General features: G+C 39.4%; 1 protein-coding gene across 19 annotated transcripts in view; it reads left to right on the top strand.

Annotated features, from left to right (window-relative positions):
- GRIP1 (glutamate receptor interacting protein 1) overlaps positions 1-21,996 on the top strand; it is a gene marked incomplete at its 5' end in the record, with an annotated part of 621,259 nt that overhangs the window by 556,199 nt on the left and 43,064 nt on the right. For all 19 annotated transcript variants that reach the window (XM_081058475.1, XM_081058470.1, XM_081058458.1 and 16 more), the window contains 2 exons: positions 11,103-11,172; positions 12,954-13,099. In XM_081058475.1, coding sequence (XP_080914601.1) covers positions 11,103-11,172; positions 12,954-13,099 — 216 coding nt within the window. The remainder of the gene's footprint in view (positions 1-11,102; positions 11,173-12,953; positions 13,100-21,996) is intronic.

Below are 21,996 nucleotides of genomic sequence, written 5' to 3'. Positions count from 1 at the left end.
GTCATGGTACAAGGGTGTCTGGGTAACCAATCAAAAAAGAAAAGAAAAGCAGAACATATAAATGTGTTTAATTCCCTCCTTTCATAGGGTTCTAGATTTATAACTGCTCTGGTAAAACAACTTTGAAAATTTCAGTTCCAATGGAGTTTTATAGAAAGGAAATTGAGGTTTCTGTGTTTTTAATATCCATAAACTAACTTTATTCATAAATGCTCCCAAGAAAATGAAGTAAATGATTAATGTGTAAGACCAAAGGAGACATAGACGCAATGTTTGTGACCAAGGGGTGGTCCCTTCAAGAAAGAGTGACGAGGCTGCATAAAAATGCCTCCCTACACTCTCTTGGTTAGCATTTACATCCGTGGAGAAGGCAAACAACTGGGCAGGATAAAATGGGGGCAGCCCTACTTCACTGTGGACCATATAAATTTAACCCTGAAAATGAAATTGTATTCATAACCAATAAATCACACATACTAGTGCAACACTTAAAATAGTGGAACTACAATACAGAATAAATATTAAGAACAAGAAGCCATATGGATGAGAAAACCTGTAACCCACCCACCAAACCCAGCGTGGCCTCCAGGGAGGAAAGCAGGGGAGCTGTGCCTCATTTGCCTCAATATAGTAAGTAGAAAGTTGAAATTGGATTTTGGAGACTCCAGACCTATCCTAGGTGCTACTAAAGTCCTGTATACCTTTAATTGGCTCACTTAGCCTCTCAATGTGTGCATTATGAAGCAAAGATGATATGCCATTTTTCTGTCAACAGCTATGGTTATTGAAATTGAGAGAGAGCTCATCAGAATTTGCTATTCTAAAATTATTTGGAGCTCAAGGTAGCTTCTGCAACCCATGTCCCTTTAAGGCTGCTCTCATTTATTCTGTTTATTCCATTCTGTTCATTTAGTCCATCAGAATTGGCTGTGACAGTGGTACCTCTCGGAGTTCTGCAGTGCGTCACCTGCTGCCTGCACACAGAGGCCCTTCCTTCCACTCCATTCTTTCTTCCTTTTGTCTTCATTAAATAAAGATATCCTGAATGCCCACCCTGCCTCAGCCCCTATGCTAAGTTTTGAGAATACACTACCTGCCTTAGGGGTGCTTACAGCCAGTGAATATACTGAAGACACATACTCCTCAGAAACTTCTATTGCCACACAGTTATTTTCCTCTCAAATTTTAATTAGGAAAAAGGTCTTTTTTGTGGGGTTGGGTTTTTTTTGTATAACAGATTTATTCTTAAAAATTGACATGCATAAAAATATAATTTAACTATAAGGGAGAATATCCATGTAAAAACTAACCCTGTGATATATTCCTTTTTTAAAGTTGATGTTTTATATGTTCAATTTGTTTGAGGTGTGGTCATGTACACACAACTACAAAATATTTTATTCACATGAAGAATCACTTAAAATGATGCTTTATGATGGTTTTCTATATGCACCGAGTATTACTTCTAAAACTGATTTTAATACCAACAATGGAAACTACCCAATCACCCCCACCAGAATGGCTTGAATTTTAGCCAGCCATAAGCTAAAGCTATTCATGGAAACTAGAAGTGTTCTGCTATTCCTCGATGGAGAAATGATACATGAGCTTGTCAAACATGCTTGTCAGCCCTTCTAACGCTGCAGTTCCATTTACACAACGAATCATCACCATACTGAGTTTGTGTCTCCTCGTGGAAAATACTCATATATTGCCAGTTGAGAAAGCAGAATTTGCTAAAAGAAAAAAAAATCCAGGATCCATTTTCATTATTATGAAATAGTAAACTCCTGAGGCCTAGCACAGTTTCTGGCACATACCAGGTGCTTATTTAATCCTGTCTTTGCTGAGTGAATGCATAGGAGTCTATCATAAACAATCCTCTACTAACCACTGTGCATTCCAGGACAGGAGCCTCAGAAAGAGATGAGAAATATAGATGTTTGTACAAAGGCTTTTGCATCAACTAAACAATCGTTAACTTGGAAAATGACTGAGCAAGGACTCAGAGCCCAGACTGCCTCACTCCCCAACTTTCTTGACTTCTCTGCACCCAGTTTCCTTGTCTATAAAATGGTGTACTTCTTGACTCCCTTGTAGTATAGTTGAGAAGATTAAACGTAAATTATATGTAAAGTACCTGGAACACATTATACACACACACACACACACACACACACATATATGTACACACACACACATACACACACACACACACAGAGGGTGCCAAACAAACGTATACACATTTTAAGAAAGGAAGAAAACCGTATTAAAATTATGCAGATGGTAACCACTTTGAGCACCTCTTGTAATTACAGAAGTCAAATGTGACTTGTATTCATCTTTTGTTATCAGTATATATTGAGTATTACAATTTTAATACAGTTTTTCCTTTCTTACAACGTATATACATATTTTTGGCACCCTCTGTATGTATCTCTTACAAATGTTTGTTGTTATGACGATTATTGTTTTATGCATAATAGAGCCCTGTACAGTATTTTAATCAAAGCTCTACCCCACAAAACGTAGTGCCACCTGCAATTATACTCCTTAAGTCGGAAATCAAGGGGCCCTCTTTTCAAACACACACAGGTGCTGTCAGTAAAACCAAGGCACTGCAAGGGTTTATTGATGTTTCTCCCTATATTTCTGCAAACTCCTCTTTCTGTCTTCTTCACCCTGTGAAAACTTTGAGTGGTAAAAAAATGGGCCTCCATCTCTGGAAGACACCATCAGAGCCTTTCACATTTGACTTCAGGCTCGCTCTTCATACCTAATTGACTGAGAAATGAGTCCCTTTGATTTTGGATGTGGTGAGCAGTTTTAGACTAATTTTCTTAAGTTCCTAATGAGATATTCATAGCGCATTAGCATTAGGCATTACTTTTATTGATGTTACTGCTATAATATGGAGTAATTTATTATAGCAAATAAAGTAGAACGACCTAGCAAAAGGATGCAGTTTGGGGACTGATAGTAGCGTCCTGAAGCTTTGACATTTCAGCCAATTAGAAACCAAAGCACATACCCCCGGCACAGTCCACCTGCCTTTCAAGTAAGAGAATTCTGGTTATCTCCGTCATGTGTGGTTGTCAGGAAAGTCCTTTTAATATTGCGGTTTCCTTGTGTGGTTTTATTAAGGAAATTTGTATCTACTTTGTGCCAAGCATGGCTCTAAGTAAGTTCTGTGTTTTCTTACTTAATCTTCCAAGTGGCATATATGCCCATTTTCCAGAGAGGAAAGTAAGGCTTAGCTGGATAACGTGCCCAAAGACTTACAACTTTAAAGGTTAAACAGGGATTCAAACCCATTCTGTCTGACTTCCATTTGGCTTGTCTGTCATGTTACCACTCATCTGTCTCCATCTGATTGATGAACCTTCCTAGATCCTATATCAGAAAAGCAAACACAGCATTTTGTTGACTTTCTTTTTTAGTTGTGACTGAATTCTTTGCAGGAACAAAGCTTTGCTTTTTTCCTATATAAAATCATTAAGCAGTCTTCATGACAAGCACAACAAATCTGTCATTTTTCCCTGAACTCTTACGCCTATTTAGGATAGACTGTTTCAAGTTTTTTTTTGCCTTTTCTGCAATAAAATCTCTACTCATTGCTCCATTTTAAATCAAATAACTTCTTTCACCCATCAAGTATTATGTATATGTTTGCAATTAAAGTAAAACTGAATGATTGTGCGTGTGCTATTCTAATGAAGTTTGGACACTTATCAGGCCCTTTGAGCAAAGTACTTTGACGATCAGAGTAAGGTCCATGAATGGCTAGGTATTATAGAATGTTCCTGGAATACTTTGTTGATTCACATTTAATTCGCTTCGAAATGAAATGATCTCTCTTGTCTTCTAATACAAAGTTATTTTTAAACAAAGGATAGAGGCTGTCATTTTCTACCTCTTCCTTCATCTACTGAGAGTGTCGCCAATTCAACGTCAATATAACCCTTAATTGAGGGTGCAGTGAAGAAGGAAACTTGATTCAGTGCAAACAGCTCAATTGTGATGCAGCATGGCTGTGAGGACAGCACAGCTGTGCTGTTACAGCTCAGTCACGAAGCAGCACATCTGTGGAACAACAGGGCTTTGAGGCAGCCCTGAGGTGGCACCCCTCTGGCCAGACATTTCTGCTCTGCTCCCATCTACCTGCTCTTCTCAGCCTGTTCTGCTTTGCTCCAGCGAGACGTCTTCAATGTTTCAGCTCCAACTAGGGAAATGCAGTCTTCATTCTTTGGTGGAAAGGGAAAGTATGCTGTCAGAGCCAGAGGGGAGCTGACTTACATAGAGAGAAGTCTCTGTGCCTGGTCCCTGATTGGTCCATCCTCATGCAAAGAAGGACTCCAAATCCTCACAGTTTGGTCCAAAGAGCACTATCCTGATTGGTCAGAGTGGAGCTTGTCTGATTGGTCAATATGCTAACGGAGATATAGTTGCATCTGATCGGACGGGGAAAGTCTCAGTCCTATTGGTTGAAATAGGATTTCAGGAACTTCTTAATAAGGGTTGGCTAAGATGGCGGAACACAGTGCAGGCAGGCAGTTCAGTGCAGATGGCAGGCAGTTTAGTGTAGGCTTCTCCCTTGTGGGGACAAAGCCCCAAAAAACAGTTTCCAGGCTCTCGGCCTCACAATAGAAAGGTGCTGGCTCGGGTTGTAAATGGCCATCAACTGTGATCAGATGGCCAGCAGCTATGGCTAGTTGGCCGTCAGCTGTAACCCGTAAGCCATTGGCCACTAATGTAACGGTTGTGGCTACGCTAGCAGAAAAAATGGGGGCTAGCAAGAAGATGGTGGCTGGCAAGCGCGGACTGCTGTTAGGCAGATTATGCAGATCCTGCTTCCTGTGTCTCCAGCCCAGCCGCCAGCAAGAATATATTGGTTTGACTCCCCTACCTATGGCTTTGTGGGTGTTCCTTTTTGGCCTTACCGTGTCCTGCGTTCTTATGTGGGGAGCGGGAACAGAGACCCCACCGGACGCCCCGCACGACAAATGGCGCAGCGAGCAGGGTCCCCTGCGTGACATCCCTGAAGTGTGACTTGCAGGACAGTCCACAGTTTAACAACAGCTACTAGGCTCTGGTTGTAAATGTGAGCCTAGTTAGCCACCAGGAACACTTCTTGGTAGGTATCTTCTTTCTCAGGATAAACTCGAGAAAAAGAATCCATGTTTATTTTAAGAACCAGTTTCTGATAGCAGAGATGACTAGTTGTCGTGCGGGGCGGCCTGCGGGGTCTCAGCTCCCACTCCCCACATAAGAACGCAGGACATGGTGAGGCCAAAAAGGAACACCCACGGAGCCATAGGTAGGGTAGTCATACCACTATATTCTCGCTGGCGGCATCCGCCTCTCTGCAACCCGCTCTTGCTAGCCCCCATTTCTCTGCTAGCGTAGCCACAGCAGTTATATTAGTGGCCAATGGCTTACGGGTTACAGCTGATGGCCAACTAGCCACAGCTGATGGCCATCTGATCACAGTTGATGGCCATTTACTACCTGAGCCAGCACCTTTCTATGTGAGGCCGAGAGCCTGGAAACTGCTTTTTGGGGCTTTGTCCCCACACTAGTGATGTTAAAACTTCAGGAGTCAAAGATGATAGCTTGAACACATGCATTTACCTCTGCTCCCACCGTATACCCCATTTTAATATGACAGTATAAGATTTTTCAGAAGGCAAAAACCTCTAAGAAGAGGAAAGGGAAAGTAGACAGCAGCAACCAAATTTGGAAGTGGCAAAGAAGATGGAGAAAGATGAATTTAAATAAGCAGAAGGGAAAGCTGACAATTGACCTGATTTATATCCTAAACTCCCAACAGGCTTAGGAACTGGGACCTGAAACTGCTGGAAGTGAGAGTGATGGTAGAGATAAGACAGAGGGATTGTTTGGAAGTCTGTTCAGAATGAGTTAGTCTCTTAGACACCTTCTCTCACTCAGCACAGCCAGGCACCCCTCCCCTTCCTGGCAGAGGCCTGCTTTTATTCTCCAGAAAGCATGAAATGGAGGGTCTCTGGACTGGGAGAGCACAGCTCAGAGTAGTGGTAATGCTCTAAAAACAGATTAGGTGAAAGTTTTCGTACTGAATATTGTGACTGCTAGTCTTCTTCCTTCAATAAGCTCAAAGAAGCCAGGTAGCCAGGCTTCATATCCTGCAAGCGGGAGAAAGAATCAGAGCCATCTGACCTAAAGAAACAGCCTGGCCTGAACTATAATGAAGACCAAAGTCCCCAAGCCCCACTCAAGTGCACCAAGCTTTCCAACAGCTTACTAGGACCACACTCACAAAAAGAGCTAAGAAAAAAAAATACACTTGTGCAAGACTATCATCAAAAACAAAGAAGAAAACAAAGGAACAGCACATGCGCAAAAAAGAAAACCTTAGGGGAAAAAAGAATTTATAACACTATTAGCAATGTAAGATACATTTCATTATATGCATGAAAGGGAGAAAAGGAATACTATTACAAAATGATATACAGCGGGGAACAAAGAGCTCTTGAAACTTAAAAGTATGGCAGAAATGAAAAAAATCGATAAAAATACTGGAAAATAAAGTTGAGGAAAAATTCCAGAAATAACAGGAAGCTACTGGAGAATGTGGGCCACTAAGAGAAAGTAGAGCCAGAAAAGAGGAGAGTTGGATTCAGGGTACAACGGCTCCAAAGATGCAAGAGAGCAGTCTTAAAAGATAAACTGAGGCATTTAAAAAGAGTTTTAAGAGTTTAATTGAGCAAAAATGGATTCAAATCAGGCAGTGCCAAGCCGGAAAGGGATGGGAGCCCTCCGCCCACAGGAGCCAGGGCAAAGACTCAGAAAAAGTGCGGAAGCAAAGATAGGAAATCATTTGGTTGGCTGTAGTTTAAAGACTAGTTGGCTGTGATTGGTTGTCCTTAGCATTTTAATTTCATAACCTTCAGGCATTTACAGACTTAGATTTTGGTTTGCTTCCAGAGGTCATCATGACCTTAAAGCCACCTCAATCTCATGGCCTCCTTTTTCAATTAATTTAACAGAAGTGAAGAAAAACTCTGATTTCCCAAAGTCTGTGTAGCAACCCTAGAAATCAAACAGTCAAGACAGGTTGTAAACCTCTGATAGAATTGCTGATACAATTTAACATACCGAGAAGAGATTTGCATAACCTGGGAAATCTGAGGACTTGAATTCATGATAAACAAGAAAACTAAGCAGACAAAGACATCAAGACAACAGATAACTACAGAGAAAATATATCCTGCAGGCTACATGACCTGTCTGTGAATACTATTTACAATTATACTGAGTAAATACCAAATACTGATCTTACAAAAACATAAGACAAAACTGTATTGAAAGAATGGGGGGTGTGTGGGGGACAAGAAACATATATGAATGTGGTAGTAGTACTGCTGGAAAAGAACTAACTCCTCACCTTTCATAGTAGAAAGTAAATAACTAACAGTGAAAAATAAGTAGTAACAGTTGTATGTTATTTAGCAATATAGAAGCAGCCAAAAGTTGCATCTGGGTAAGCAGGAAATAAAGGACTGCTCTTATAAAACTTTTGACTCTTTAAATTATATGCATGTGTAATTTTTATATAAATAAAAAGTAAATTTTAGAAAGAAACAGAGTAAGTAATGAGATCAAGAATGTATACCTATGGGCAGCATGAAAAATACGATTATTATAATGTTATACAAATGGGTACTTGTGATTTGGGATAAAATTTCCAGTGATACCATTGTGCTGGATTGCAAAAAAGCTATAAAAGTCATGACAATGATAAGTTTTCAAAAGCTCGTAGATGATTCAAAAAAATCATCTCTAGTAACAACAAAAACAACCAACGTTGGAGATACAAGTAAAGAGTTTGAATTAAAATTATTTTATGAACTGTGAATGGGGAAAAGGCAGTATTGTAAATTTATTATATATCGTATACCATGGGATTTTGCACGATTGCTCTTTCTCTTTTGTCAGGCTATCAGTTCTGTATGTTGCACCAATTTATGTTGAGGTTTCAAGTGGTTATGATTATTTTTCCTTTGTTGTTCAGAACTTAAAAACCTTTTGTTGCCCTACTTTTCAGCCACACTCTTGACCCATTTAGTGTAACCTCCTCCCCATATGACAGGTTTGTGTGGCCTCCTAATTGAAATCACTTCTCAGAAGAGAGAAAACTATTTCATTCCTAATGAAAAGAGAGATTTAACCAGCCTTGCCTCTCTTTTTCATCCAACTTCTCTGGTGTTTCATGGCCATTGCGCAGAGCAGAGGTGTCTAGTTCATAGCTGGAGTGCAATAAATACATGTTAAAGGGATGATTCTGTGGAGAATTCTGGTCACATTGGAAACACTGAGTGAGTGCTAGTGTATTCTCTCACTCAAAGGGTCACAAACTCAGAAACCCTCAGGGAGTGAGGCAAGTTAGGAGCGAGATCCTTCCAATCAGAACAACAACAGATGGGGGCCAAAAGCTCCATCTAAAGGGAGGCGTGGGAACGTGGTCCAATGATGCTGGACAATGATAACATCAATAAACACTGTGTTGGGCATGCTGTGTGCACTAGTCCGACCACTTTACCTGGAAAAACTCAGTCCTTACATCTGAAATTCTATGAGATAAGCATTATTGTTATCTTCATCACTGTTTTCCCCATGAGGAAGCTAAATTGCCTAAAGACAATGTGCTCAAGCGCACAGACTAATTAATAAGTGGCAGAGCCAGGATTTCGACCCCAAACATTCTGGCTGCCGAGTCCTGGTTCTTCATCACTATACCATATTGCCTCTCTCGTGTTTTTGAAAGAAGCTATATGTGTGTGTGAAATCTACTAATTTTGATACGTTGGCAACTAATTTAATTTTGTAAGTACTACAATCCAAGCAAAGCTCGATTTGGGACTTTTTCTCAGGTAATAGATAGTTAAAATGTGGTGCTAGGGTGTGTAAACTATGACTGAGTCCCCAAAGCATGCATTGCCACATTTAACCTGCCTGGTAAGTATGGTGCTGACATTGTCAGGAGCATGTACAGATTTGGACCCACTTCTGGGTTCACATTCATCGTTCCAACGGGCATCCACCTGCTGAACCTTTCAAGCCTTAGGTATGGACTTGGTTAAAGGAGAAAGACAAGGATCTACTAAACATGAGAAGGGCCACCATACTTGTCCTTAGACCACACAAAGTCTCAAACCTCTCTGCAAACCTGTGTGGGTTGGTCCAAGAGGTCACAGTGCTAGTTTCCTTATTGCAAAGATGACAGAGATAGGTTTGGTGTATTTTGCTGCCTCTACTACTGTTTTATTTCAGACCATTTCAGTGGAACATGGATTGTTTTTTTTTTTAAACAAAGAGAAACATTGAGTGTTCTGTGATGGTTACTTCAGCTTTTTTTTTTTTACAATATTGTGTAAATTCATTGGCAGATGCTAGAAAAGTTGTACTTGCTTGTAATAATAAAGTTTTTATTTTTGTTTCCTATGCCTAAAACAATTTGCAGTTCTGAAATATGACATGAGTAAAAATGCTAGATGTTTATATTTCTCTAGAGGAATTATTTCAAATCATTGAGTGGAGGTATAAATTATGAATTAATTGTAGTGAATAGAATGTTTTACATTGTTTGCTAGAAGCCAAGAAAAATGATTGAATAAAGTCCCATTAACATTCACTATGGACTAATTTAGACAGTGGGTAGCGTATTGGTATGTGTGTTTGCTTTTTCTTTCAATGTTGTGTTGAGATATTAAACCATCTGTTCTTGTGCATAAACATTTTTCTGGGATTCAGAAGGGATTATGGGCTATGATATGCTTCTATGATTATTATGGGATGATCAGACTGTTCATAAGAAAATCTTCCTTTAGGGGCTTTTTAATGATCACTACCGGCTTAGGTTGGAAAAACATCTCCTTTTGGAGGCAAATTGTTTTTTACGAATGTTGACATAGTTAATTTTAAGTATCAGACTCCGAAATTAAATGATATTTCTAAATTCCTAAATTTCTGGCTGGTGAGCACACAATGTGATATACAGAGGATATATTATAGAAATGTACTCTTGAAACCTATGTAATTTTACTAACCATTGTCATTCCAATAAATTTAGAAAGGAAGGAAGGAAGGAAGGAAGGAAGGAAGGAAGGAAGGAAGGAAGGAAGGAAGGAAGGAAGGAAGGAAGGAAGGAAGGAAGGGAGGAAAGTTTCCTATGTTTAGATGATATTTTTGTATTTATTTGGACTATAGTTCATTTTCAAAATTAATTCCAAGGAGTCTCATTACTAATTGCTTTTCCTTCTCATCAAATGGAAATAATCCTAAGAAAAGTTATAAAGCTCAAAACTGACCACTGTGCAGGATAATAGTTTTATCTGTAAACTCAATAAAAGTTATATCTACATGCTTAGAATATGAATATATATATATATATATATGAATATATATGTGTGAGTATATATTCATACGTATATGAATATATATATAATTAAGTAGCACCAAATATTTACTACTGTCAATAAAGTAAAATAGTCATGTTCTAAAACATTTTAGAGCATTCTAGGTAGGATGAACAAAATTTAAAGATTTACAGTATATCTAGAAAAAGATTTCCTTTTGGGGAAAGAAAAAAACTAAATCAGTGATTCTCATATACTTTCCCACCCAGGACACTTGATAATATGGCACATCCCCATAAATCATGGTGTCCCTTCCCTCGAAAGGAGTGAAAGAAGGGGTGAGGGAAGGGATCACACATAAGTACCTGTAACAGGAGCCCCCAACTGCTTTTAATACTCACCTTTCACCGCCCTCTCTTGAGAATCACAGATTAAAAATAGATTTAAAGCTGATGGGAAGCTCTCCAATTGCTTTCTGTAAGTACAGATTTAAAGTGACCTTGCTTTACTTTTAAAGTTTATAAAAACTTTAATGGAAACATCTTTTTACATCAAGATGTGTGCACATTTTCTAATTCATTTGTTCATCATCTTTGCTTTACATGCAAACGGTACTTTCATCAACAGTTGTTATAAAATGGGGAAAATGTATAGTAATGAGTGAATCATAGCTACAAAGATGTGACTATTCTATCTTCTTTATTACAGCACCATCCAGTAGAAAACCAGGAGACCCCCTTGTCATTTCCGATATCAAAAAAGGCAGTGTGGCACACAGGTAAAGAGAATGGATTTTCTGGTTCATTCCAAGACATTTCTGAATTAAGGCAGATATGACCCCTGATACACTCCAGGCAGACCTTGCTAATGGATCATGGTATTCTCAATATTTTCCAGGCAGCCACTATTAATCGATCAAAATTGACATCCTGAATGTCCATGGTTTTTGTAGATCTCCCCTCATGTCAATTTATTTCTGCATGCAAGGCAGACAACACCTGAAAATGTTTTTTAGGGTCGTTCATGAGTCCAACACAGGCTCTCCTTCATTGATCACATCCACCTTTCATTTTCCTGCTAAAACACTGAAAGTGGCCCCAATGATAACAGACACCCCACATGGAGATGATAACTTATGGGAGAGCTTTGCTAGATGCCAGAATGTCCTCCCCGGCCAAGCCGGATCCTCAAGCCTTAATGTTTAATCTCCCGTTTGGTCCATGTACCCTCAAAATCGGGAAATCTCAAACTTTGGGTTTCACAGGTCAAAATCTTTTTTCAAATGATTGGGGAAGACTGATGTAAGACTGTTAACCTTCTTTTCATTTTCCAGTGAAGGACTTTTAAAAAATACCATCTATTATTGCAGTCATTTCATTAAAGAAATAGTTTACTGCTTAAAAAGTAGTCAGGACGTTGTATGAGTTCAGTGTAAGTACAGGCTCAGATGCTGTGACAAAGAGACTCATAAATAGAGTGAACCAAACCAGCCAGATGTTTGTCCCTCATACATACCGTGTTTCCCTGAAAATAAGAGCTCACCAGAAAATAAGCCCTCTCATGATTTTTCAGGGTGACGTCCCCTGAAAAGAAGCCCTAATGCATCCTTTGGAGCAAAAATTAATATAAAACCCAGTCTTCTTTTTAGGGAAACACGATATTACAGCTGAGAGGTAGGCAGACAATGCAGGGCTGGGGAAGGAGCTCTGCCATCCTCACCAGCTTGCTCAGCATTGCAAGTTTCTAGCTCCAGAAGGGGGGAGGGGGTGGCTCCCACACAGTCTGTGACATGCCTCTTTAGGAAGTGATCCCAAAGAAAGATGGATGCTAGGAAGCAATAAGCAACCACTGTCACAGACGTAATGCAAAAAGGGTAGTTTTTACTAAATAAAATATAACCTTTTTTACAACTATGGGTGTAAACATATATGCACAAACACATATACATTCTTACTATTTTTCTCATTTCATGATGGACCTTAAAAGCTTTCAGCAGACCTGCAGCGGTCCACAGCTAGTATTAGATTCTCAGTGGCCACCCTCCAGATAGGTGGCTTCGGAGTCACCTTTGCTCACTACTGCAGCCACAGTGCGTTTCCCTGTGCAGGCAGAAGGGGCAGAGGCCCCAAGTCTCAGACCTCCATCCCACCTTCACTTCCCTCACCCCTCAACCCTCTCCTAGTATCTGGACTGCCTAGGTTCAAAAGTGGCACACAGTATGGAGAAGCATAAGGACACCCAGTCTCCAAAGACCCCAGACATTACATCCGTTCCTAGCAACCTTGGATCCTGAGTGAAGCTTATAATGTTGTCCTGCTCTAACAGAAGAAAGCATAAGAAAAAAAAATGTTTTTACTACTTTGCAATTTAATATGATAAAAATCATCCAAAATAAGACTGGAAAAAAAGGGGGTGGTTGTCACGAAAATTCAATTTAAAAACAATGGAAGAACCTCTTTTTCCTCTAAAGAATACCATAATGCTGCATGATGTTAATGCCCCTTAAATGCCTGCTGAAGTGTTCATGTTACTCCGGTGTTGCTGTTTATGTACTAACAGAACCGGAACGCTGGAACTTGGGGATAAATTACTTGCAATAGATAACATTCGGCTGGACAACTGTTCCATGGAAGATGCAGTTCAGATCCTCCAGCAGTGTGAAGATCTGGTGAAGCTCAAAATCCGCAAAGATGAAGATAATTCGGGTATTGATAGCTTCCTTTGTTAAGACTGATTTTGCTAACTGCCCATCTATCACAAAGGATACTAGCTCTTGTTGTACATACGACTGCTGCCTAGTGACACTGCAGCAGAGTTTTATCTAGTTATTAGGTTGGTGCAACAGTAATTGTGGTTTTTACAATTATTTTTAACCTTTTAAAGCACAATTACTGTTGCACCAACCTAATACAAAGGTCTTTAAATTGCATGCTGAGAGTGTGGCATCAATTTTAAGTAATGCTGCTTTTAAATGACATAATTAAGATATTTTTATTACATGAACATTATTACAACTGTATTAGAATAATTTAATTTTTAAAGATGAAAACTAAATCATCACCCAGTACCACCCTAATGCAATGGAACACGTCATTTTCAAGTTGATATTTCCGTTACATAATTATAACCATAGTGCATGTTATATTTTTACTTAATTTTATAAACACGTTACCATTTTACAAACCCTTAATATCTGTTATGTTTATTTACTGCCTGTAATTTATTTACCATTCTTCCATTCTTATTTAGATTGCTTTCAATTGTTTATCATTTAGACGGTACAGTTATGAATATCTTTATGCATAGATATCTTTATTTAACTTTCCTTCTTTTGAATTATTCCCTTAGGAAGTATTCCTAGAAGTAGAATTGCTGAGTCAGGTTAAACAGGAAATTTTATGATTCCTGATGAGTCTTGTACCGCGTTGCTTTCTAAAAGGGCTATATCCATTTTTGGTGCTTCCAGCAATGTGTGAATATAGTGGAGCAGTGCTTCTCAAACTTTAGTGAGCCTCAGAATCACCTGAAGAGCTCATTAAGACAGTTCCTGGGCACTGCCCCCAGAAGTGGCCTGACATTCTGCATTTCTAACAAACTTCCTGGCGATGCCACTGTGATTCACAGGCTACACTCTGAGTAGCTTTGCAGGAAAAAGCCCTTCTATCTGGTTGTAAGAACCTAGAGCTAAATGAAACAAGCCCATTAATTGAAAGAGTCAGCTAATGTAGGGAATTATAGAAAAATATGCATATATATTTGTATATATAAATATGTATTTATACATAAATATATATATATTCATATATATTCATAATATAAATGTTTAATTTAAAATTTTGCCAGTCTTGTGGATGAAGCCCAGGCCTTTCTTAGGAATATTATGCTGATTATAGTTACAAGTCTCTTTACTTATTTGTTTGCCTAAACCATACCCATAATATATAGTTTATGATTTCCAGTTTGGGGATTTTTATTTGTTTTAATACAGTGAGAATTTTGAAAATTTAAAGGAATCTGAATGCTTACTCCATCTAGATTTTTATCTTCCCCAATGTTTTCAAGTTTTTCCTCTACATAATTAACAGTAAGTTTTTACTTAATGACCTCCCCTTATTGAATCTTCCCAAAGCATTTGATTTTATTTTCTCATAGAACCACTATACTCCTATTTCCTAGATTATGTAAGAGTCATTAAATTACATAGTTACAATAACAAATAAAACTGGCATGAAACAGGCTTAGGAATAAACATAATTGACTCTAAATGTTTAAGCTTACAATTCAAGCAGCTGCAGGAGCAGAAATACACAGGGGTACTAGAGAGAGAAACTTATTAATCTGGAGCATTCCATGGCATTTGGTCAATATATTTTACAGAGGATGGAGAGCCACAATTAATCCAGTGTATTGATTAACTGGAGTTTGGTTACGAGAGCTTCTCCTGTGTATAATTTCATCCAAACCAATAATGAGTTACTGTCCAAGATCGGGAATCATCTGTAAACAAACCGTCTAGATCTAGAGTTCATGGTCATGTCAAGCAATGTGTTTAGGATTCCTATTCAAAGGCAAAACTAGTCAGTAGTTACATCCATCAGTACAGCTGGAAATGATGATTATGTCCAAATATATTTTGTAACCAACCACTTAAAATATGCATAGGTTTCTACTCATTATTTTCCACGCAACTGATTTTCTGGTACCAACATTTGTATTTCTCTTCTTACAAACATGCTTCAATTGCATTTCCTTGTTGAGATTTGTTTCTAAAGGATAAAACCTCCAGCATCATTCTGGGTTCTGTCCCAGAGAAGAGACAAAGCCCTGTGGAGAACCCCATTCTGCATGATTTGCCAAGCTAAGCAGATCACAGCTACTACCTTCCTTGCAAAGTGAAAAGGCCATGCCGGAGATAAATATGTTTGCAGCTTGCTGTTGGTGATGCTCCAATTCCAAAGCCAGGCTGAGCAGACACATTGGGAGGAGTTTCAGAAACAACAATTGAGCATTTAGAGAGCCAGATCATAATTTCAGTTGTTGCTTCCCCTCGACTCATTTTTACCCCTTTAGATATTTCCCTCAGTGATCCTTGTGCCTAACATTATGATAATTATCATGCTTATTAAATTTTTTTTAATGTTTAAGAGGCCCTATGTTTTTACAATCCTAAATCCTTCCATGGTAAACCATGCACCTACCCAAAATAAGATTGTAAGTATAAGTGTGAGAGATATATTGTATAGATCAGTTCACAGCAGACTATGTAGTCATAAGAAGCACGTGCTTTAAAATCAGACCTAAGTTTAAAGTCCAGCTCAACCACATTTGAGCTGTGTGGGTTTGGGCAAATTACTTAATCTGTGTGCGATTCAATTCCATCTTCAGTAATGTGCACCTGATACTATCCATATCTGAGAGCTGTTGTAACTTGGACTATTTTTATTATTATCACATCCTGAAACGCCTCTCCCCCCATTTGTTCTGATCCTTCATAGAGATATAAATGAGTTGAAAATGAGCATTAATCATTACGACAGTCACTGATTTGGGAAGTTTGATACTCTGCTTAATCTGAAATTAAGCTAGTGATTTGGGTTGTTGCCATCCGTTGTCTCAACATTTTGGAATGGGAATATTTAGCATATGTTCTCTACTCCCTGAAATATTGCTCATGCTAATTTTGGACTTTCTGAACTCCAGGAGTCTTCCAGTTCTTTCCTTAACTCTGTGCTCCTCTCCATCCTTGGTGCTCTCATCAGTTCCAGGAAGCTTATAACCATACTGGCATAACTTGGTTTCCTAAGCGAGCAACACTGCAGTTGGGTTTAACAGATGTTGCTTCAAAATGTGAGCATCTTCCAGCTGCCCCAGTTGCATTGCTCGGCCTGGCACACTACCCAAGGAGATGGTAGATCTAGTCTCAAACATGGTTCAAGTCTTTGTCATTCAGTCATGTAATGAGCATTTATTTAATGTCTGTGAGGTGCAAGGTACTGTATTAGGAACTGCCCATTCTTAGCTTAAGAAGGACACAATCCCTGCCCTTTAATCACCTTAGAGCACAAACAGAAGAAAATCAATAATGAACACCATGACGGATTTCTAGCGGTAAGCACCACATGCTAAGAGAATGTGGAGGTAGCCATTGGTACCAGGGGAGCTCCAGGAAATGCTTCTCACAACCTTGATCTCGAAAGTGTTTGGGAGACGTTGCTAGAATTTAATCAAAGGAAGAATATGAGCCAAAGCAGGAGGCCAGAGAGCATGGCACATCCTAGTAGCAGATGTAGTTGAAGCAAAAGGGATATGTAAGGACTTGGTAGTAGGTGAGTGGAAAGATGTACTGAAGCCAGATCGTCATGTCCCTTCTAAACCGTATTAAGACATTTGAACTTCCTCCAGAAGCCAATGGGGAGGACTTACAGCAGGGGAGTGAGGCTACGGCATTTGGTCAGTGACCACACAGGTTGCAGTCATTTACTGAAGTATTGAATGAGGCATTCAGGAGAGCCTGAATCCACTCCGTTTGTAGCCCAGGCTGGGGGAAGCAGTAGAATAAAATGCTAAGAACACTAGACTGGCTTCATACCTGACAAGATGGGAAATGGGAAAATTAAATTAAATTCTATGAGCATGAACAATTTCCTCATGTACAAATTTCCTCATGTACAAATGTCTGCTTAAGGCCTACGTCACAGGGCTATTTTCAGGATCAAAGAAGGTCATATATTGAAGTACTCAGAAATGATGTGTGGCACCTCCCTAGTAAGGCATGGTGAATGCTAACTATCGACAGCTCTTCTTAGGGTGTTTTTAAGCTAATTTTTGCATGATTTTACAATGGCCAGGTCTTTTGGAACACTTGGGACTACAGTGTTCTCTCCCACTTGATTCAGAGACCATTCTGCCGCTAAGAGCTTTTGCAGTTGTTATCTTTCATTACCGCAGGAACATACATCAAATAGAGCCAAACGGTTCCTGCTTGGGTCCAGCTTCCAAAAACAATGGCTATCACTCAAGCCCCAGGTCCCCAAAGATAAAAATAGCCCTCTTGAAATAATATCTGTTGTTTTGCCTTGACTGCATCTAGATCCGGTATAAATGCAGAGAGGAGAGTTTGGAGATCCAAGAAGGAACCTTGAAGCCAAACAGTAGAGAATTTGGGGGAATTGTGCGAAGAAATAAATGGAGGCTTCCAAATCTGTCCCAAATATTTTCTAAGGGTCTGCTTAAACCACACAACAGTAAGGAAGCTGTCGGGGGTGGGGGGAAGTGTTGTTCAAAATGGCTTGTTTTCTCAGGTCTGCCCCCCTCCCAGAAACGCAGCCTAATCTGAAACGCATTCCCTCACTTTTAGTTGAAATGAACGTTGATTAACCAGTACATTTATGCATTCCAAAGGCTCTCTCCCAAATCTAAGCCTCCTATTCGGCCACAGAAGCAGCTGCCATTATGGACTCAAGCCAAATAGTGCTCATTCTGTTAAACAGGCGTCACTCAAGAAGCCCGAAAATAACATTGCAGATAAGTAATGCTGCAATTTCACATCTGTTCGGTGGTCCCATTAATTTTCTTAACTAGAGCTGAGCAGAACAAACGAGGAGGCTGGCCCTCTTTCAAGTCTTTCGCTAATAGTTGTAAACCTTCTGTTGTCATATAAAAGCTGCTTATAATATCATTAACATCTGGTTAGGTTCACTTTGCAACTTACCGGTGATCCTGTATTTTTCATTTTCAGGAAGTTTCTGTTCTGGTTAAACACTCCAGTTGCTCCTTTCCAAGCTGTCTAAGCTGGAGCAGCCTCAAGGAGAGAATGTCTTGGAGTGCTTCCACCTCCAAAATGGTCTGAGCATAACTGGCAGTTACCATCCTCATCCGAAGCTGCAGGGCCTTCCGCATGCCAATTGGGCTAAAGCCCGAGAAGGCAGATGGAATTGGAAGCGCAGCCTAAAGCTGACTCTTCTGCTCTTAAGACTGTGCAGGGAGAATGTTCTAAGTTTGCTGGTTCCCACAGTGGCAGCCTAGGTCTTATTCTCACGCTTTGAATGAACCATATTGGATTTGCATCACTTTGGAGAAGGAAACTAGACCTTGGAGTAGCAGGAAGAATAACTTTCTTTGAGACCTCTTTCTTCCCTTAGAACCAGTGACTGCAAGCTAACATTAACATTCATTCATCCTTTCACTCATCTGTTCAGGTATTTACTGACACGTCCTTGGGGTCAGACATAGTTGTAGGTTCTGGGGAGATGAAGATAAAATATCTTTGTTTGCAAGGTGATCCTATTCTAATGGAGGAGACAAGTACAGAGATAATTAAAACATCTAGGGATGAGTATACACCAGAACATGCCTTTCTATGGGGGCAAAAAATTGGTTCTCAGGGAGCAAGGAATCTTAGATATGACATTACAATGGTTTGTGACCCTCCCTAGCTCAACTCTACCTGACTGAACATTATTCCTTCATATTTAGTTTCTCTTATTAGGGAGAATTTTAATTTAATTTGTTATTTTCTCCTTGGCGGGGGGGGCAGGGGCAAGAATTAAAATACGAAGGTAAGAAACACTAGAAGAATACACAGAAGCTGGAGGACCTCTTAGGAAAGGCCTCTAGTCCCAGCAGAGGATCCAAGAAGCCTTCCTAAAGGACAAGACATCTGAGCCAAGTGTGAAAGTAAGAGTAAAAATTCTCCAGGGGAAGAAAGATGTTTGTGCACAGACAGTAACATGTGCAAGGTTAAAGACGTTAGAAAAGTGTTTCTTTTAAGGAACTGCAGATTATTCAGTGGGGAAGAACTTAGGGAATTACATTGGAATGGGAGGATGGTGCGGCCTTCTGGAAATACAGAGACTCCCACTCAGCTCTTGCAAAGAAAGGGGTTGTAGTTTATTCTTAAGGAATTGGGGAACCAATGAAATGCATCAAGCAAGAGGGTAATGTAATCAAATTTATGCCTTAAAATATCCAAGAAAGTAAAGAAAAAGAATTACTAGTTAGCAGCAATGGTGAAAATAAATGCGAGGGAGAGGGGCAGAGGCTGGGTCCCTAGCAGGGAAAAAAATTAGGACGAAACCATTGTTATGAAAAACTGGACAGAGCTGAGATGGGGGTCTCCTCCAGAGCAAGTGGCAGTGGGATGCTCTGGGACCTCACCTCAAGGGGTCCCATAGGGATCTTGATGACACAGTGTCTAGGCAGCCCCCACCACCATCATCTATGGAAAGGAAGGAAGCCAAACTAAATATCTGTTTACTCAAGGCATCCACACAGCGTTTTCTGAGGGAATTAATATTTTTATTAGATTAAATATTTAGTATTATAAATATTATCAATGTATTCAATTAAATATTTTAGTAAAATAATATTTTATTAATTTTTAAATGTTATTATAAAAACTTCAAGTATATTAAAAAATAGAGAAAATGGTGTAATGGATCATCATGTATCACCTAGCAGTAACAATTATTAACATGCTAAATCTTGCTTTATCTATACTCCCACCCTAATTTAAGACTTCCAAAATACATAACTAAATACCATCACAGTTTAAAATATTAGCAATAATTCTTAATATCATTAAATATTCACTCAATGTTCCCATTTGCCTGATTTTCATATAGATAGATAAATAGACAGATAGATAGATAGATAGATAGATAGATAGATAGATAGATAGATAGATAGATAGATAGATAGATTAGACAGACAGATAGATAGATTTTTTTAGAAATAGTTTGGATTAGGATCCAAAAAGATCAACTGATTGCTTTTGCTTGTAATGTCTCTTACATCTCCCCTTTCTCTTTTCTGTTTCTGGCAACTGATTTGGTGAAGACGTTAGAAATCAGCTTCCATTTCTGTCGTAACCTAAATACAACTCCACTTCTTTCTGTTTCCACCCCAATGTAATCACAGGAATGTTTCCTTCATTAAGATGCTGCCATTTTTCTGATTTGCATCCCCATCACTATTTAAACTTGTTAAGGACCCTAACAGTTGCCTGCTAGTTATAGTGAGGCCTCAGTGACTAACTAAAGTGTCCCCACATCAGATGGCCTGCAATTAATTGTCCTAAACCCATTTACTTCATCACCAATGTGATTTAGTCCTCTTTCTGATGTAAGGTGTAGAATTATCCAAAAATACTATAGGAGACTCAGCCTGGGTTGCCTGAAGAATGAGCCAATGAGCACCAAGTTCTCCCCCTTCACCCAGTGAGTGGGTCTGCACCCAAGCTCCACTCCCGATGGCCCCACTGTTGTTTTCATCTGGACTGAAGTTTCAACTGAAACTTCTCACAGGTTTCAGGGTTCTGGGCTGCTGGGTTCCAGATCCTGGGCAGCTGCCATTTCCCACGATTCCCATAAAGAGCTGATGGCCAAATCCAGAATACTTGGTTGGGACCCATTGACCGAGTCTCCTCATGCTTGCTCTAAGGGAGAATGATAAAGGGTCAGCGTCTTTTCCGTGGACTACACACCTACACTGAATGGCCAGCAGACTGCCCAATGGTAACTGATATTTTTAACTGTGCCAGAGTTTACTGATCAGATCGCTCACCTATACTTTTATCCAGAGTGTAGGTGCCGCAGACTGCAAAGTACATGCATTATATGCAATAGTGCCCTATTCATTTATGTCAAAGGCAGCTGTGAAAGATAATTATATGATATATCGTAGTGTATAATAATGTAGACTTTTGCCCTCTGCCTCTATTTTTTGATTGCCCTGTATCCTGGTGCCTCTCTGAGGCCTTCCTTAGCAGGCCATCATTAGCCTGTTGGCCACAGCCTAGGTAGAAACCTGGAAGATGTTTGTGAGCCATCAAACAGAGCTATTGAGGGCTTGATATAGAGGATTCTCGGCTGCTGATATAAATTTGAGTCCAATATTGAAGGTATTTGTAACCTAAGTTGTTGATTTAAACATCGCAGTGTGTGGTAATTTGTCTTTAGTTCTCTACGTATGGAGCAGATTAGGGGTAGAGCACTGAGGACGTAGAGGTGATGGGTACATTCCAGAATTCCCATTCTATGGCCAGAAGTGAAGTTAGTGCTGGTGGGAGAGGATACATCGCTTCCTGTGTGACTCCATTGGCCTTTCATTTTATCTTCATTGTAATTCTTCACTGCACACACAGATAAATGAATTGTTAATTCAAGCTTTTCTTTCCCTCCTTATTTTAGGGTTTCATATCATAAACGAACAGCTGTTTATTGCAGAAATGTGACTGTGTTAATGTTACACCATGATACAGTCTGACTGTAAAAGCTGACTGTTTTATGAAAGTAGCTACTGGACCATTTCATTGCATCCTCATTGCATCCTTAAGTACAGATATGAAACAGTTCCTTTACCATTTGCAGCTCCGAGGACCAAGGAATAAAACAAGAAACACTCAAAAACTTAGGCGTGTCATACGCAAATGAGACCCTTTGTATTCTTAGACTTCATATTTGCAACTCTGATATAGTCAAAAAACACACCTGAGTTGGAGGCGTCCCATGACATCTTTCAGGTCAATAATTTAAGCAGACCACATTCACAAATGTTTTCCTTCATACCAGCGTTAAATAGAAAAATTTAATTTGTGACAGTG

The sequence above is a fragment of the Rhinolophus hipposideros genome, assembly GCF_964194185.1.
Source record: "Rhinolophus hipposideros genome assembly, chromosome: 9".
NCBI classification, from domain to species: Eukaryota; Metazoa; Chordata; class Mammalia; order Chiroptera; family Rhinolophidae; genus Rhinolophus; species Rhinolophus hipposideros.
This window is presented reverse-complemented; position numbering and strand designations above follow the sequence as displayed.